General features: G+C 45.0%; 2 protein-coding genes across 2 annotated transcripts in view; both read left to right on the top strand.

The window, feature by feature from the left end:
- Window positions 1-16,465, top strand: part of LOC142590511 (cytochrome P450 3A6-like) — a 168,694-nt gene that overhangs the window by 64,958 nt on the left and 87,271 nt on the right. The gene's annotated exons all lie outside the window — the stretch shown is intronic.
- LOC142590768 (cytochrome P450 3A16-like) lies at window positions 60-15,842 on the top strand. The gene is made up of 5 exons (XM_075703189.1): window positions 60-113; window positions 865-953; window positions 10,311-10,451; window positions 14,842-15,004; window positions 15,400-15,842. Exons 1-5 carry the CDS (start codon window positions 60-62, stop codon window positions 15,487-15,489), a joined length of 537 nt encoding a protein of 178 aa, XP_075559304.1. The 3' UTR covers window positions 15,490-15,842.

Genomic DNA, 16,465 nt, shown 5'->3' with positions numbered 1-16,465 from the left:
GAGCGCCCAGATTATCTTCCCAAAGGCGTATCAGTGCCTCAGTTGTCGCGTCAGGCCAAATGATACGCCTTTTGGAAGATATCTGGGACGCGCCTGCGCTGCACTCTGGAGAAGTATCGTCCGCCATTTTGCCGTCTCCAAAACGTCGGTTACACTAAACCGAGGTTGCCAAGCTCGGTTGGCGGTCAACCGCGGTTAGCGGCCTAACCGCAGTTTCGCCTGCCGTGTAACCGCGCTAACCGCGTTTAGCGATAACCGCGGTTACGTTAACCGCGGTTAAGGCCGCCCGTGTAACAGGGGTATTAGTGTAGCCTCTTTTGTGGGCACAGGTTGCCCCAATAAAAGTTAGTTTTGTGTTCCACAGTATTGCTACTGTGTTCTTTGACGTCACGACCACCTGACAATATAAGTTGGAACATGGTGGGCGAGATCGAAGGCGCTCCCAGACTACGCGGCGGTGCCTACAGGCGAAAAATTGTTTTCATCAATACCAGTAAGCGTATTGGTGTTATGTCTCGGAATCTTCGTCTGCCGGCACCGGCGTGCACTGCTCAGGCCCCTCCAACCACTGGGACCATGTTGACGTGTACATTGCACGCGATTTCTCTGTAGCTTATGTATCAATAAACAACGCGATTTCATGTGTTCATCGCTTGAACGTGGCCTGTCGCTACTTATTTGAATAATTAAATTGTCACTAATAACTTTACGACCATCTATTACCATGTATAATTTTGGCCATGTCGCTTCATGAAAAGCGAACATTTGTTCTAGATGATGCAGTGATTTTCCGGAAGTTGTTCGGTACCTCTTCTGATTTTAGCTCCGGCGTGCCAATGCATGTGTTTCTTGTGCCTTTTTCAGGGAGACCTATCTCTTCGCACTGTTGCGACTCTTCCTTACTCAAACCAAGTCATTTCTGAGACCCTTCGGCTGTATCCGCCTCTAACCATGTGAGAAACCTTCATTAACTGTTTAAGAACCACTTTCTGTCATTCTGGTATGGCACAAATGAGCTAGCAGGTGTTTTCTTTTAATTATGTTTGTTATAGAAGTTAGTAGCCAAACTTGCACTTTACACTAAAAGACGGTAGCCGACAAAAAGTAAGATACCAATGTAAGTAGTGCTTGTTCAGACCGTATTGTGGTGATTGAAACTTTCCCATGAAACATGCGAAAACTTATTCTTCAAAGGAGTGCGATCGTGCGCGGTTATAACGAACAAGGTTGTTAGCTTTAAATAGGTCAGTAAATTAATTATTTGGTATACTACTTGCACTTACTTACTACAGGCTTACACACACGTTTGTGATGTGCTCATTATGTACCAGATTTTCATCTCCAATGAAGAAAATAATCAAGAACGGAATCCCTTCTTTAGAGAACAACAGAGCGCGTAGTCGGCAGTCAGTATTGCCGTACGTAAAACTGTTCCTCAGGTTCACTAATGATGTCATTTGGGAATCCCGAAATTGCGTATACCTGCTGTTTACATTTCCTCTTCATGGTAAGTTGGTGGCATGCAAGCGGTTTAATGGCACTGGCTCCGAACTCCCCGAGTTCGATATATTCAATCTACAGTATGGTTATTAGGCAGTTATTTTACATAAGCATCGTTCAGTGTGTTCAATACAAATGATGTGCCGTATTACGCTGCTTTGCTATATTCTACTTTCACTGCACTGAGGGGGCTAAGCAGTGCTGACGCACTTCGCATGGGCTCCTGCATTTTTCGGCAATTTTCCGGACACCTGCTTTTATTCATCGAAACTGTGGCATTGACGGAAGCGGCACGGGAAGCGGTACCGGAGGATATCAAGTTTATGAGCGGTACGTGGAATTCTCGTCATTTTTTGCCGTTTGAAGGTTTCACGCCACGCTAACGGAGCTAACCCTACAAGGCTAAGCGGCCAGCCGAACGCGCGTGACCCGTGACCCGCGGAGCGTATCCCGTGGCTCGTGAGCGCTCGTGAGCCGCCGCTCGCTCTCTTCGAGAGCGACTCGGCGTTGCCGCTGTGTACCAATGACTGACGCATCCGACGCAGCAAGTGCACGAGAACTGAGCCAGGAAAACAACAGCATTGAAATGCAGGTGGAAACGATACAAGAGCAGCAACAACTGGAAGCGCAGTGGACGTATGACGTGAACAGCGGAAAGGCGATAAACATCCAGGAAAAATGGCACACATGGGAGAGTAGAGGTAAGAAGACCCAGGTGCATACAAAACCCACAGCCGAGGAAGCAGACCAACTACGAACGCAGCAAGCCGGAGCAACAACACCTATTGCAGGAAACATGCCACATTATAGAAAACCGAGACTTCCGCCTTTGCCAGTGGACGACACGAAGATCATCTACAGACCTAAGGCGGGATTACAACTCTCCAAATGGACATTGGTGGCAGTGACACATGCCATCGGCCGAGCTAGCAAGTTGTCCCAGAAAGACTTCTACGACAACATCCGGATTCAAGTGCAACATGCCGAGAATATAATAATCGCAAGTACACCAAACAAAGACATAGCGTGCGACATGCTCCTCAAGTTCACCAGCATCCAGCTTAGAGGGTCCATTTACGAAGTCAAAGCACATGTCAGGACCCCAGAGGGCATCAGCAAAGGCGTAATGTACAACATCCCGCCAGGCACGAGCGAAGAAGAACTATTACAGGGGCTACGAGTATCCGCAAGATACAAGGTTCTCGCAGCACGCATGCTGGGAAGATCGTCAACAGCACTCATCTACTTCGACGGACCGCACGTCCCATACAACATCATATATAAATGCTGTGACTATACCGCTGCAAACCATACAGGAAATCTGTGCAGTACTGCAGAACCTGCGGAGAACTAGGGCACTGGCAAGATGTCTGCCCGAAACCCCTTATAAACTTCTGCTACATGTGCGGGATGGAGAATCAACCCGAAGAACATGACTGCCAACCCAGTTGTAAAATCTGTCAACAACCCCATGAGACAGCAGGGAAGGGGTGCCGACATAAACTGAAGCCAAATCCACCACCGTACAAGATCAGACTGCAATGGGAAAACAAGATGCAAGAGCAGCAACGCAGATGGAACTCAAATTCAGACTCAGACTTTCCGGCATTATCCGAATCAAGCAGTACCTCACTACAGAGTCCACGCAGATCCAGAAGTGACTCCAAATCAACAAGTGGTCAAGCAAACGATGGACCCCGGTCAAGATCACGATCTGGATCCCGTACACGCAACCCACAAAAGCGAGTCACGTATGCAGACGCTGCAGGAGGAAACACACGAGCACAAGAGCCCACGGAAACCGAACGAGACCTGCGAGCACAACTCCAAAATCAGCAAGCCCTTATTGACAAGCTCATACAAAGGTTCAAAGAACAAAACACCGCCAATCAAGCCTCGAAACCTCAAGGAATGCCAAACATCACACCGCCCCTTACGGAAGAAAGAATCAAGGAAATCGTAACAATGGAGGTGCGGAAGCAGATACAGGAGGCCATGGCCACTTTTGCAAAGGAGATAACACAACAGCTCCTGCAACACATCACCGCTCAGCTGGCCCCTATCCATGCTACCCTCCAAGACCTCAGCAACTTCATGTCCTATGCCAAGCAGAACCACGTAAAGAAAGCCACAGTAGAAAAGCTACTCAACAACACCGACACGGCTCGCAAGAAAGCACGTAAAGACCTCGACAATGCAGCCAGACGGAATCCATGGCCCGGGGCGAAGAGAGCGATATCGAACAAGATGGCGAGTAATACCAAGAAGAGATTACCACAACTCCCAATGAAGCTGTGGCAATGGAACTGTCGCTCTATCCGAACCAAAAGAACAAACCTCCAAGAACTGACGAAACTGGAACAACCAGATATCATCGCCATCCAAGAAACCTATTACACCAATCTGCGCATACAGGGATATGATACACACACCGGATCTCAGAGAACAGCCATCCTGTCGAAGAAAAATCTCACCACGCAGGATCACACAATTCAGGGAACAACCGTGGAACACACCCTAGTGGAAGTGCTACCTGAGAAGAAGACACACCAAAGACTATACGTACTATGCTTATATAGCCCACCCAGGGATCCGTTATCCGACTTTGAAAACTTCATCATGCAAGTCAGAAAACTATCTAAAGGACATAAACTCGTAATAATGGGGGATTTTAATGCCCCCCACACAGCATGGGGTTCCCAGCACACGACCAAGAAGGGAGCGCGAGTGCACGATTCGGCGCAACAAAATCACCTCACCCTCTGGAATGATCCTAAACTACCGACTCGAATAGGCAACAGTGTGTCCAGGGATACAAATCCCGACCTCACCTTTACAGTAGGAATATCCAAGGCGGAATGGACCCGACTGGAAGAAAATCTCGGCAGCGACCACCACATCCTTCAGCTTGAAATTCTGCACCATAAGAAGCCGAGTAGAACAGGAACGGCAAAGCTGACGGATTGGAAGGCCTTCCGAGAACATGACATAGAAGAACACATCGAAAACATTGAAGAGTGGCTCACCGAAGTGGTCAAGACGGCGGAGAAGCACACTAAAGTCATCCAACTCACGATGGACACGCCGGCCGTAGACTCTCACCTCCTACACCTTTGGGATGCCAGACGAGGACTACTGAGGTGGTGGAAAAAGATGAAACTTAAACACAAACTGCAGAGACGGATCTCTCACATAACAAAGCAAGCAGAAGAATACGGAGATCAACTTAGCAGGCAGAATTGGCATAAACTGTGCGACCAACTTCAAGGCACACTCAGCACGAAGAAGACCTGGCATATACTGCAAGCCCTTCTAGCTACCACCAGAACCAAGACCCAGCAATGACATGACCTCAAGAAAATTATTAACTCCCATCCAGGAACAGACAAACAAATTCTGGAAGAAATCAAGCGTAAACTTGTCGGAGACAATGCCCCCAAGGTTACCGATCCCCGACCGTACAAAGGCGAACCAAATCTCACCCTCGACCGCCCTTTCACGCTTCCTGAACTCCATGCCGCCCTTGCCAAATTGACCCGTAACACATCGCCAGGAAATGACAAGGTGACCAACAAGATCCTACGAAACCTCCCAGACAAGGCCCTAAATGGACTCCTCGACTACACGAATAACTGCTGGGAAAAAGGTGTGCTCCCAGCAGAATGGAAGCACGCAAAAGTAATTATGACCCCAAAACACAACAAGTCACTACAAATCAGCAACCTACGGCCCATCTCTCTTACTTCCTGCGCTGGAAAGCTGCCCGAACACATGGTTCACGATCGCCTCACCACATACCTCGAAGACTCAGGACTCATGCCCGACACAATGCTCGGCTTCCGACAGCTCCTCTCAGCACCAGATATACTACTACAGCTCAAGGAAGACCTCTTGGACCACCTAGAACGCCACAAAAAGTTCTCTATTTTAACAATAGATGTAAAAGGAGCCTTCGATAATGTGAAGCATGAAGCAATCCTCCAAAATCTCCCAGATACAAACTGTGGAATCCGGACCTACCAATACGTACACGACTTTCTCAAAGATCGCACGGCTACGGTGGGTATAGGCAACATCCGAAGCGAGAAGTTCGAAATGCCCAACAAAGGAACTCCACAAGGGTCAGTCATTTCACCTTTGCTGTTCAATCTCGCAATGGTTAAGCTCCCACAACAACTCGATGGCATCGAAGATTTAAGCCATGCAATATACGCCGACGATATAGCGTTACGGACAAAAGCGTCCACAACCGGCCAACAGCAAACTACCCTCCAAGAGGTAACGATCAGATAGAACAGTACCTCTCAAAATGCGGTCTCCAGTGCGCCCCCGAAAAATCAGAGCTACTTATACTCAAGGCAAGGACCCGGGGAAGACCACCAGCCTACGTCGCTCCAGATCCCAACGTCAGACTCAATGGAATCAATATCCCTCAAGTTGGCTCCCTCCGCGTCCTTGGCCTCACAATACATAAAGACGGTTCTGGGGCAGCTACACTTCCAAAGCTTCAGAAGACCCTAACACAAGTAACCCATCTCATTCGGCGTATAACCACCCAAAGAAGAGGACTTAAAGAGCAAGAAACCGTCCAATTAATCCAAGCACTCCTTATAAGCCGGATCACATATGGCACCCCGTATCTACTCCTCAAGAAAGCTGAAATTGAAAAACTCAACATCATCATCAGAAAAGCAATCAAGAGCGCACTAGGACTCCCCAGTACGACCTCAACCATGACACTCCTCAAACTTGGCCTCCATAACACCTGGGAAGAAATGAGCGAAGCGCACAGAGCCAGCCAGCTGGAACGCCTTAAGCTGACTCAAACAGGCAGAGCAGTACTTCGCAAGCTCGCATACAGCGAAAACTTCATAGCAGACTCAGACGCGAAAGCGCGACTGCCGCACCTTCTTCGTGACTCTATCTCAGTCACTCCAATACCTCGCAACATGCATGCAACATACCACAAAGACAGAAGACAAGCAAGAGTTAGAGCGCTGAGCAAGAAATACTCAAAGAACCCCAACACGAGATATACAGATGCGGCAAAATACCCAGGTAGAAGAGCATACGCAATTACCGTGACCAACAACCAAGGGAAGGAGCTAATCGCTGCCACCATAGCGGCCAGAAATCCAGAAACGGCGGAGGAAGTGGCCATCGTCCTCGGCATCGCCACATGCAAAGACACAGCAATCATCTTGAGCGACTCGCAAACGGCATGTAGAAACCTACGAAAAGGCCGAATTTCTGCCGCAGCAGTGAAAATTCTAAAAGAAATAACAAGACGCCAAGAACTACCCGACACCTACGTCGCATGGACCCCAGGCCACGAACACCTGGCAGGAAACGAAGCAGCACATGCTGTCGCCCGAGGGCATACCAGCCGGGATTTCCTGCCGCACGGTCTCCGGAAAGCGACGAGGGTGGAGGACATTCCCATCAACTACGCCGTAATATTGCAACATTACCGACTGGAAAGAAGACAATATCCTCCACCTCATCCAAAATTAAGCAAGGAAGAAGCCACCGCCCTCCGCAGACTGCAAACAAATACGTATGTACATGGAATTATCATGCACCGAATTCACCCCACCAAATTCTCATACCTATGCCCGTATTGTGACGTAGCAGACACGCTCCCACACATGGTGTTGGTGTGCCCGCACCGCGAGAAAAACAGTGAAGATGATGCCTCAGAACCGCTACAAGCGATCGAAGAAACGTGGGAGGCAATGTTAAAGGCACAGAGCCTGGGAGATCAGCGAAGTCTGGTGGACCGGGCCGGCCTGCAGCATTAGCCAACGGCTTTCTGGACTAAGAGAGCCACCCACCTAGGGCGAAGAAAGGACACTTTCTCGCTGTTTCTTACAATAAACGTTCATTCCTCCTCCTCACTGCACTGACACGTAATTCCGGAATTGTATACATTACTAGTATGAAGGTACGCGGAGAAAGATGGTTAGGTTAACCAAGGGGCCCGATGTTTATTAATCAAATCATGAGAAGCCAAGTAACGAAGACGACAAGCAAAACGCAGGGTAGATTACTTGTACTTATTAATTGAATTTAGAAATGATAAATTAATCGCAATGAAAGTTCATGAAGAACGAACTTGCCGCAGGCGAGAAACGTCCCACGTTCAGAGCGTCCGACGCGTAATGCGAAGACGTGGGATCGTTCCCCACCTGCGGCAAGTGGTTTTTTCATCCCCTGTCATTGCCATTAATTTATCATTTCTTTATTCAGGTACTAAGTACAAGTAATTACGCCTGTGTTCTCCTTGTCTTTGTTTGTTAGCTTCTCATGATAGTATGAAGGCAGGGAAAGATTGATTTTGATTTCATGTTACAATATTTTTCGCAGAGCTAGTAGACCTGGCGTCATCGGTATTATCGTTACTTCATGGCGTCAAATTGTGCAAGTTTCGTATAAGGAAGAAGATGATAAGCAGAACGAGAACAAGGTGGAAGCAGGAGCCATTGTTTCGACTAGTTAACTTGCCTTCTTCAAGGCCTTGAAGTAGGCAAGTCTACTTGTCGTTACGTTGGCTCCTGCTTTCACCATGTTCTCGCTTTGCTCATCGTTTTGGAATTTCTCTCTCCCGCCTTCCCCGTGTTTTCCCTGTGCAGCAAAGAAGTCACTTATAATTATGCTGCTCTCAAGAAACAAACAAAAATGTAGTGCTGCGCATGGTTATCGCGTGACCAATCATTCTTAATCGGAAGAAGTCCGGAAGGCTGAGGAATATTCGTAGACGGGAACAACTCTCGTCGCCCTAGTGTAGCTGATCCTACATACAGAGCACAATTCTAATTTTTAAGCAAACCTTTCTTCGTTTCTTGTGTAGTGGTCCGTGCTACAGTCGGGTTGATGACACTTTTCAATGTGCAAGCATTCATTGGCGAGTAACCCTGAAAATCTGCCTGTCACGCGAAAAGCGTAATTCCTTGCATCTGCACAAAACTGCGTAATTTGCGAAGTTAAGACATTTCATCGTTTTATTAATGGAAATGTGCACGATTGTTACCTTTTAAGCAATAAGGAGTAATTTCAACCACCAAAAAATAAAATTAATCAGCGGGACTACCCATATGATGAGATTTATGCATACCCGTAGGCATACATAGGGCTCCATAGAAAACGCATGATGGAGCCTATAGCGGGGTGGTTCAACCGAACTCTGGAGGTGGGCCAATTTGAAGTTTGGGCGTGGGCCAACTTATATTTGGGTGTTGGATAACTTCAAATTCGGTAGTGGGCCAACTAAAATTTGAGGGTGGGCCAACTCAAAATTTTGGGATCACCCAACAGATTTTTTTCCTTTCACGCATCTCGTGGTTGCGTTTGTTTGTCGCAACCACAGCAGCTGTAGCAGCAAGCCATGCTGTGCTATCATGATGCCATGATTCTGGCAGTTTCTGAGTGCCAATGCAGAAGCCGGTTCATGGAAACAAGTATTACAGCTAATTGTGGGCGGTGATCTGACGCTTTCCAGGTTTATTTCTAGGCCCTGAAGTGTTCGAACCTTCGTTTATTTCAAATAAAAGGTAAAAATAAAGAATTTCGTGCCAGTACTCTTTCCGAAATTTCTATCGTTACGCGGAGCCCTTTAAGGATGTTTGTCCTATGAATCCGGAACGTTAGCATTTGTAACCAGCTTCAAAAGTATAAAACGTAAAGAAAATAACTTTAGCGAATTCCGACTCACAGAATACTTTGAAACAATTTTGGTGATCGCAATAACGGGCGTCCAAACTAATACGACTTCGAGAGCTTTAAAATAGATAACAGTGTCGCCGCATGTTTTATCACTTTTTCAACGCTAATATTGAATCTTATGCGTAAATAGGCTGTGTTACATCACGTGCTTGTCATTACGCTGCATTTCATTGCGGTTGGTGTGAATTACTGAAGAGCCAAAAATTTTTACTGAGATATCTGCGCACCGCATTGGGAGCCACTGTTGAACCGGAGCCGACATGAATTGGCGGTCGCACGCTGGCATTGTTTTTGATTTAAGTCTTATCTAGAAAACAGGCGTGCTTCCAAACCAACATGACGAATGAAATAATTCTTGGTTCTTCTATTTTAAGCACAAGTAACCACCGAATCAAAATTGTAAAGTAGCCTATAAAGGGAAATGACGTTTGCAGATTGAACAATGGTATCTTTCAGCTTGGCATTATAAGTCATATATACTACACACAAGACAGCAACGCTAAGTTGATTCATAGTGCAATATTTCTATAAAATTTTTATTTACTATATTTTCCACATCGGCGACTAATCGTGGCAAGCATGGGCCCTCAGGTTACAATTTCCGCGGAAAAGCTATATCTACTAATTCAGCGCTAAAAAATCGTCCCGCTCTTCGTATGTGGGCTCTTGTTTTATTAAGAATGGCGAAAATAATATAAGCCCTAAAATGTGAAGGGTTTCCTTTCGAGCTTCTATTACAATTTTGAAAATAATTGGTCAGGAATTCACGTTTTATTATCACTCAAATTAATACAACTGCTACGCTTTCTCGACGCGTGATAAAAACCACGAGCTTAAGTGACCGCTTCATGCACGCATATTGCTGTAAAAGCACCAATTTAAAGTTTCTTTTTATGACACTTCCGCGCATTATTTTTTCACTCGGTATAAGGTACTGAAGCAGTCTTTCAGGGAAAAAACGACAAAAAAGACTGTAAGCTCGTGTTGCAATGTTGCAAGCAATCTCACCTGCTATATGATTGGGATGCGTACCATCTTTGGATTGGCTACACATTCACGTTCATGAATCTCCAATCCTTCTTCGCTAGATTTACTACACGATGTGCGGACGAAGACTATCGTTACGGCAAGTACGTCATTAGGAAAGGAACCTCGGTTCTGGTGCCTACCTACCAGCTCCATCATGACCCGCAGTACTGGAAAGAACCTGAAAAATTTGACCCGGAAAGGTGAGCGCACGTCGACGTTGTTGGAGGACTACTCATTTCAAATGAATGCAGATGGCTTTTTGCAGAGAACATCAATGGAGTGGTTTAACTTGTCTATATGCGTCATTGCTGTCCAAGGTATGCTGAGTTTCCGTAGACATAATTGTGAGCTGCCGGCTCGGTGGCGTCTTCTTGTGGCGCAGAGTTTAAAGAGGAAGGAAACATAGCTAAAATTGAAGCAACTAACTGTGTTGTACCTATGCGCTCGTGCGAAGCGTCGGCAGCGATGCAATCGGCACCATGCAGTACCTTTTCCTGGATATTACTTCGACGTGAGCATCAACGTAAGGCAAACACTTTTCACGCATTGATTTTGAACAAAGCCTCACAAGATGTCGCTAACAGCGTTGATACAGCCATCCACGTTTACCGTAGCCCGGTAATGACGCAGAGAGCGATGCATGTACGGACCGCCTAATACGCTCTGATGAAGGCAACCGAGCAGATGGAAAAGACGTAGATCAGAGTCACAATTATTCCGGGTATAATCGAATGTGTGCTCACCATTCTCCGAATGAATATACCTGCCGTAAATTTTAGCATTGTTCAAGAAATAAAGTTTATTCACAGGATTTTGCTATATATCAATGACAGTGGTATACATCAATACACGGGACTCGCTGTGTATACATTATACTGCACATTGCCTTTATTATTATTGAAACGACGCGGAAGCAATTATGTGAAATATTCATCGCACATACGGTGAAATTTACGCATATTTTTCTGGAACCTTCCGAAAAATTTACATAATTTGATGCATTCCCGACGTGTCCTCATAGACGACGACTAGCACCGGTGAAGTATGGTTCTAATATCTCTAGTCACATTGAAAAGAAGGCACGTATGATTCATATGACAAAGCACCACACGATGTCCCACATTCATTTTTATCTTTGCAAAAGTGGCTTTCGCCGAAAGGAACATGGTGCGAGCGCTGTATTTTCCTCGTACATGGAGACGCTGCTTTTGCAGTCTAACTATGGGCCCGCTTAGTGAAGCAATTATATTCAAAGCTGTCTTCAGGTTGGCCATCTCTTTGATAAGGCAATGTAATTTATCGACTGACTGTTCTGGCTCCGCGAACTCCCAAGTGCATTCTTCTGTGTGGACTCTTGTATAGAAGGCGATGCTATGTTCTCAACTGTCCACTCTTATTAGAGTAATGCAGTGGCGACTTGTATATGATTAATAAATTTCTGTTATGGAATCACAGCAGAAATGGTGCCCTTGAGAGAACTGAGTGGTGACATGTAGAATTTCATTGAATGTGCGTGATAGAACGAAAGCACGAAGAAGAATGCAGTGGCATGTTGCAGAGCCTTGCTGCATGTCTGCGACGTAATGAAGGCAGGAATACTATTTCAAAACGTAGCGGTTACCTGTATAGGTTTCATAAATGTCTACAATAGAATGAAGGCAAGAAGAAGCCTCCGAAAGGACAGCGGGTTGTGATATGTAGAGGCCTAATAAATGTCTGCGGTCAATCGAAAGCAGGGCGAAAAATGTATTGTCAACCTGGCCAGGTTTAGTAACGCTCCGTCAGAGAATAAACTCCTGAAGAAGCCTCCTAAAGAAACGTAGTGACGACTTCCTCGTACTATTCAGGCCCGTGAATTCCCATTCCTTATCATCATCATCACCATCATCATCATGATCATCAGCCTGGTTACGCCCAGTGCAGGGCAACGGCCTCTCCCATACTTCTCCAACTACCCCGGTCATCTACTAATTTTGGCCATGTTGCCCCTGCAAACTTCTTAATCGCATCCACCCACTTAACTTTCTGCCGCCCCAGGCTACGCTTCCCTTTCCTTGGAATCCTGTCCGTAACCCTTAATGACCATCGGTTAACTTCTCTCCTGATTATATGTCCTGCCCATTCCCATTTCTTTTTTTTTATTTTACCTAAGATGTCATTAACTCGGGTTTGTTCCCTCACCCAATCTGCTCTTTCTTATCCCTTAACGTTACATCCATCATTCCTCTTTCCATAGCTCGTTGCGTCGTCCTCAATTTAAGTAGAACCCTTTTCGTAAGCCTCCAGGTTTCTGCCCCGTACGTGAGTAGTGGAAAGACACAGCTGTTATACACTTATCTGTTGAGGGATAATGGCAACCTGCTGTTCATGATCTGAGAATGCCTGCCAAGCGCACCCCAGCCCATTCTTATTCTTCTGATTATTTCAGTCTCATGATCCGGCACCATTCTTTATACAACGCCCTAACTCCGCTAAAACCGTATTCAGAATAAAGCTGATTCTATAGGAGATGCAAATAACTTTAGTATTGTGTTTCGACTACGAACATGGAAAGAAGCGCAACGTTCTGAGCTGCTTATTGCTTCATGCACGGCCAGAAACTTAAATTGTGCAGTCGGCACCGCTGCTATACATCGTCCTTCGTTGTTCATGAGGCGCGCTATTTTGACCAATGAGATATCGATTTCATGTGCACAGTACGGTGCATTCCTGTAGGAAACACCCAAATTAGTATAGAACTAAACATAAGTGCAGATCTAAACATAAGGTGCAGAACTAAGCATAAGGTGCATAAGGTGCGAAATGCTTCACGAGCTGCATTATGTAGACCCTTTATAGTAAGTAAATATTGCACATGCCCTAGTTTCTAAACTGAACGTTAATCATTTCTGAAATACTTCTATCTCTCTCGTTTTACCAGTGTATTGTATTTATCATGACCGGTTACACGCAGCTTTATACCTATTGGTGTTCAGCAACATTCCTTCCAAATGAAGCGGTGGAAGCGAATCCACTACTAATCTTAAAATGATAAACAGAATGAAATGAAAATGAAGGTACCAGTACGCAGAACAATGTCTAACATAACATTAATACAATGTGCCATGGCTCGTTCTGTTGAATTACATGTTGTTTGTTCTGTTATTAAACAGAATGATGTCGGGCAAAATCCGCAAACAATTAGTGCATCATGGGCGCTGCAGAGATGCCAGCTTATTGTTTAAAAATGAGGAGCTGTCTTTACTATATTGTGCCACTCAGCGATTGTACATTGCGGTTTGTGCAATATTGCTACAACCCGGTACAAAGTATTGAGAAAGAGAGAGAGCACGAGCTTGTTGCCGAGGACGACAAAGTTTGGCATTTGCCTGCTGTGCCATGTTTTTTTTTTTTTGTTCTGGCAAGTACACAGTAAATATATGTCTTTCTTTGCTTGCCCTTCGTGCCACGATGAATTACGTACACCTTTCGGCACCGCGCAAGATAGGCCTGCCGCGTTAACTATCGCGAAACACCGAACAAAAAAACTGCATTTAACCATAACTTACGGGCAAACATCTGGCTACTGAAGATCCTGTGGTGCCACTATGAGGTTGCTGTTCGGGCAGTGGTTGCAGCTGCCTCGACTATTTGTGCCATAGGTAAATGAGTATCGTAGGGCAATGGCCTTAATTATTGAAATGAAGCCGGTCATTGTTCGACACTTGCTAACTTAGCAAAAGATAGGAGATGGCATTGTTAGTCATTCTCCTTAGGAAAATACACTTTTGGTGCAATTAATATTGTTGCACATTCGGCAAGGATGATTTTTTGGTCAAACAATGCGCAAGCGGCAAGTTGTTTCTTCATCCACTTTCGTTTCCATTAATTTGTCGTTTCTTAATTTCATGTATTAAGCACAAATAATTTCCCCTATATTATCCTTCGTGTCAGTTATGTTGGCTTCTTATGATATAACTGATAAAATCAGGCCCCTGCATTCACCCCCTTTCTTCGCGTTTTAAATATTTGACGGCATGTTGAGAAGAGGTAATATGACAATTGTTATACTGAGCGATTGCTACTAAGGAAGTGGCTGCAGCGGTGCAGCCAACTTCATTTACTTCATCGCAACATATCCACAGCTAATACCAGAGCTTAGCTGTTTAGTTAATCACTGGACAATGGTAGTAATCACTCTTATTGTGGCCACAAAAGAAGTACTTTGTTTTATTGCTTTATAACTTAAAGCTGGTCGTTTATTGCGCTGTGAATAATTCCATCCGTCAAAATATTTTTAAATCCGCACAGAGCATGGATACTCCTTTATACGTGCAATTAAGTAATTCAACGTATCTCAAACCGGCTGCAATTATACCGTTTTGCTGAAGGCGAGATTTTGATGCCCAAAACTGCAATATGCCTTTCGTATAGAGAACAACCATCAAACTTCGACTGTAGTTGTTTTCCCACCTTGAGTATGACTTTGCTAACTACGAAGAATAAGAAAAATTACATCTTCTATCGCATTCAGTTCACTTGCATTGCTGTCGAAATAAAACGATACCAACCCACTGAATTAGTAACTGTTTGGATATCTCTTACCTGCAGATTCAGTCCGGAAAACAAGAGCTCCATCAACCCGACTGCCTACCAGCCTTTCGGCCTGGGACCGCGCATATGCATCGGTCAGCGTCTAGCGCTTGTTGAGCTAGTCTCCGCTGCCGCGCAAACGCTGCGTCACTATCGCATCGTCCTGGGCAAAAGTCAAAAGGTATTGGGCCATCCTGCACAGCATTCATTACGGGATGATCGTTTTTTTGTCAATTGGCAAAGGGCAGCTGTTGCTAATAATGCCATTCTTTAATGTAAAGCCTATTTCGTTTTCTGACGTCGTGAAAGTGATTTTGGTGCTATACCAAATTGTGTCATAATATTCTATAATTGTTCGAATCACTCAAATTTATTTTTATTTATCTTTAAAATGATGCTGGAGTAGAAGGTATTTTGTTGTTGTTGCTTTTCTCAAATAATTCACTTACGTTTTATACCGACGATATTATGTGACAGAACGCTTCTGGCTTCTTTAAATATCGCGCAGCAGGAGTGCTGATAGTACACTGCTTATAAGCTATACCTTTGAAGACACTTTTTTGCCTTCTTTTGCAGCGTGACCTCAAGATTGGCACCTACTCTATTATGGCCGCACCTAAAGAGAAAGTGTTGATCCGACTGCATCGGTTTAACGGGGCGAACTGAGTTCCCAAGTGACTCTACTGTGGTAATTCGTACTTTTGAAGCGCACGAAATGGCACATGTAATACAATAGTTCGTAGCCCAACGTGGTAAGGTACAGTTGATAAGTCACTGTTTTTTGCTTGTTATTATTATGCAGAGATTAAAATGAAGCTGTGCAGTCATTATTATGAAATCTGAAATCATTATGCCGGTATTGAGTGCCGTCCGAGTGTACGATGCTGGCGAATAAAAAATATTGAATGCGCTCATGCAGCATTCTGTGAGTGAAATGGTGAATGAAATAAAATACCACAGGTTTGGTCGCAATGTGTCTCTCTTACGATGCCCCTCCACAGTGAAAATAATCACCTTGCAACGAGTTACGAATAGCACCAAAACAACAATTTTAATCTCAAAATAGATATTGTTGTAAAACAAACGTACAGGATCAATTTATACAATGATTTATTTGTTTTTCAGAAGTTCTTGAGGGCGCAATAAAAACCTGAAAATAATATTTAGTAGTGGCGGGTACGCCGCCGCGGTGACGCATGTGAAAGGTGTTGTGCGAGCTGCTGAGGGCATGTTGGCACTACTGTACTCAGTTGACGCAACCAAATGCAATAAATTGATTTATTCAGCATTGCTAAGCCCTTCAGCGACTTCATGGGCCCTCTGGACGGCCCTTAGTGGGTCTTGGAATAATGGGCTTTGAATCCTTCTTTTCCCGCTGTGTCCATTCTTCAACGAGATTGGGGAGAGTGGCGCGGCACCCCGCCAGCAATGTCTGATTCCAATGATGCCATTACAATCGTTGCAGTTCATCTTAATTTCCCTCTCTGGATTTATCTTATTAATGTGGTACGGCGTGGGATATGTACCTGTTCGCAGTAAGCGCAATGAGATTTCCTCAGCCCTGTTCAGTTTAGAATGTGGCAATGGGAATTGTCTGCGTTCTAAATAGCACTGTTTGGTAATGTCATTGTAATTAAATGAT

Source organism: Dermacentor variabilis, chromosome 8 (assembly GCF_050947875.1).
Source record: "Dermacentor variabilis isolate Ectoservices chromosome 8, ASM5094787v1, whole genome shotgun sequence".
NCBI classification, from domain to species: Eukaryota; Metazoa; Arthropoda; class Arachnida; order Ixodida; family Ixodidae; genus Dermacentor; species Dermacentor variabilis.
Note: the sequence above shows the minus strand (reverse complement) of the source record. Positions and strands in the feature narration are given on the sequence as shown.

Excerpts from the sequence above, each read along its gene's own strand:
- LOC142590768 (XM_075703189.1), top strand. The coding sequence starts at position 60 with ATGATACGCCTTTTGGAAGATATCTGGGACGCGCCTGCGCTGCACTCT. Across the intron at positions 10,452-14,841 it reads GAAAAATTTGACCCGGAAAG|ATTCAGTCCGGAAAACAAGA; the intron begins GTGAGCGCACGT and ends TCTTACCTGCAG. Across the intron at positions 15,005-15,399 it reads TCCTGGGCAAAAGTCAAAAG|CGTGACCTCAAGATTGGCAC; the intron begins GTATTGGGCCAT and ends CTTCTTTTGCAG.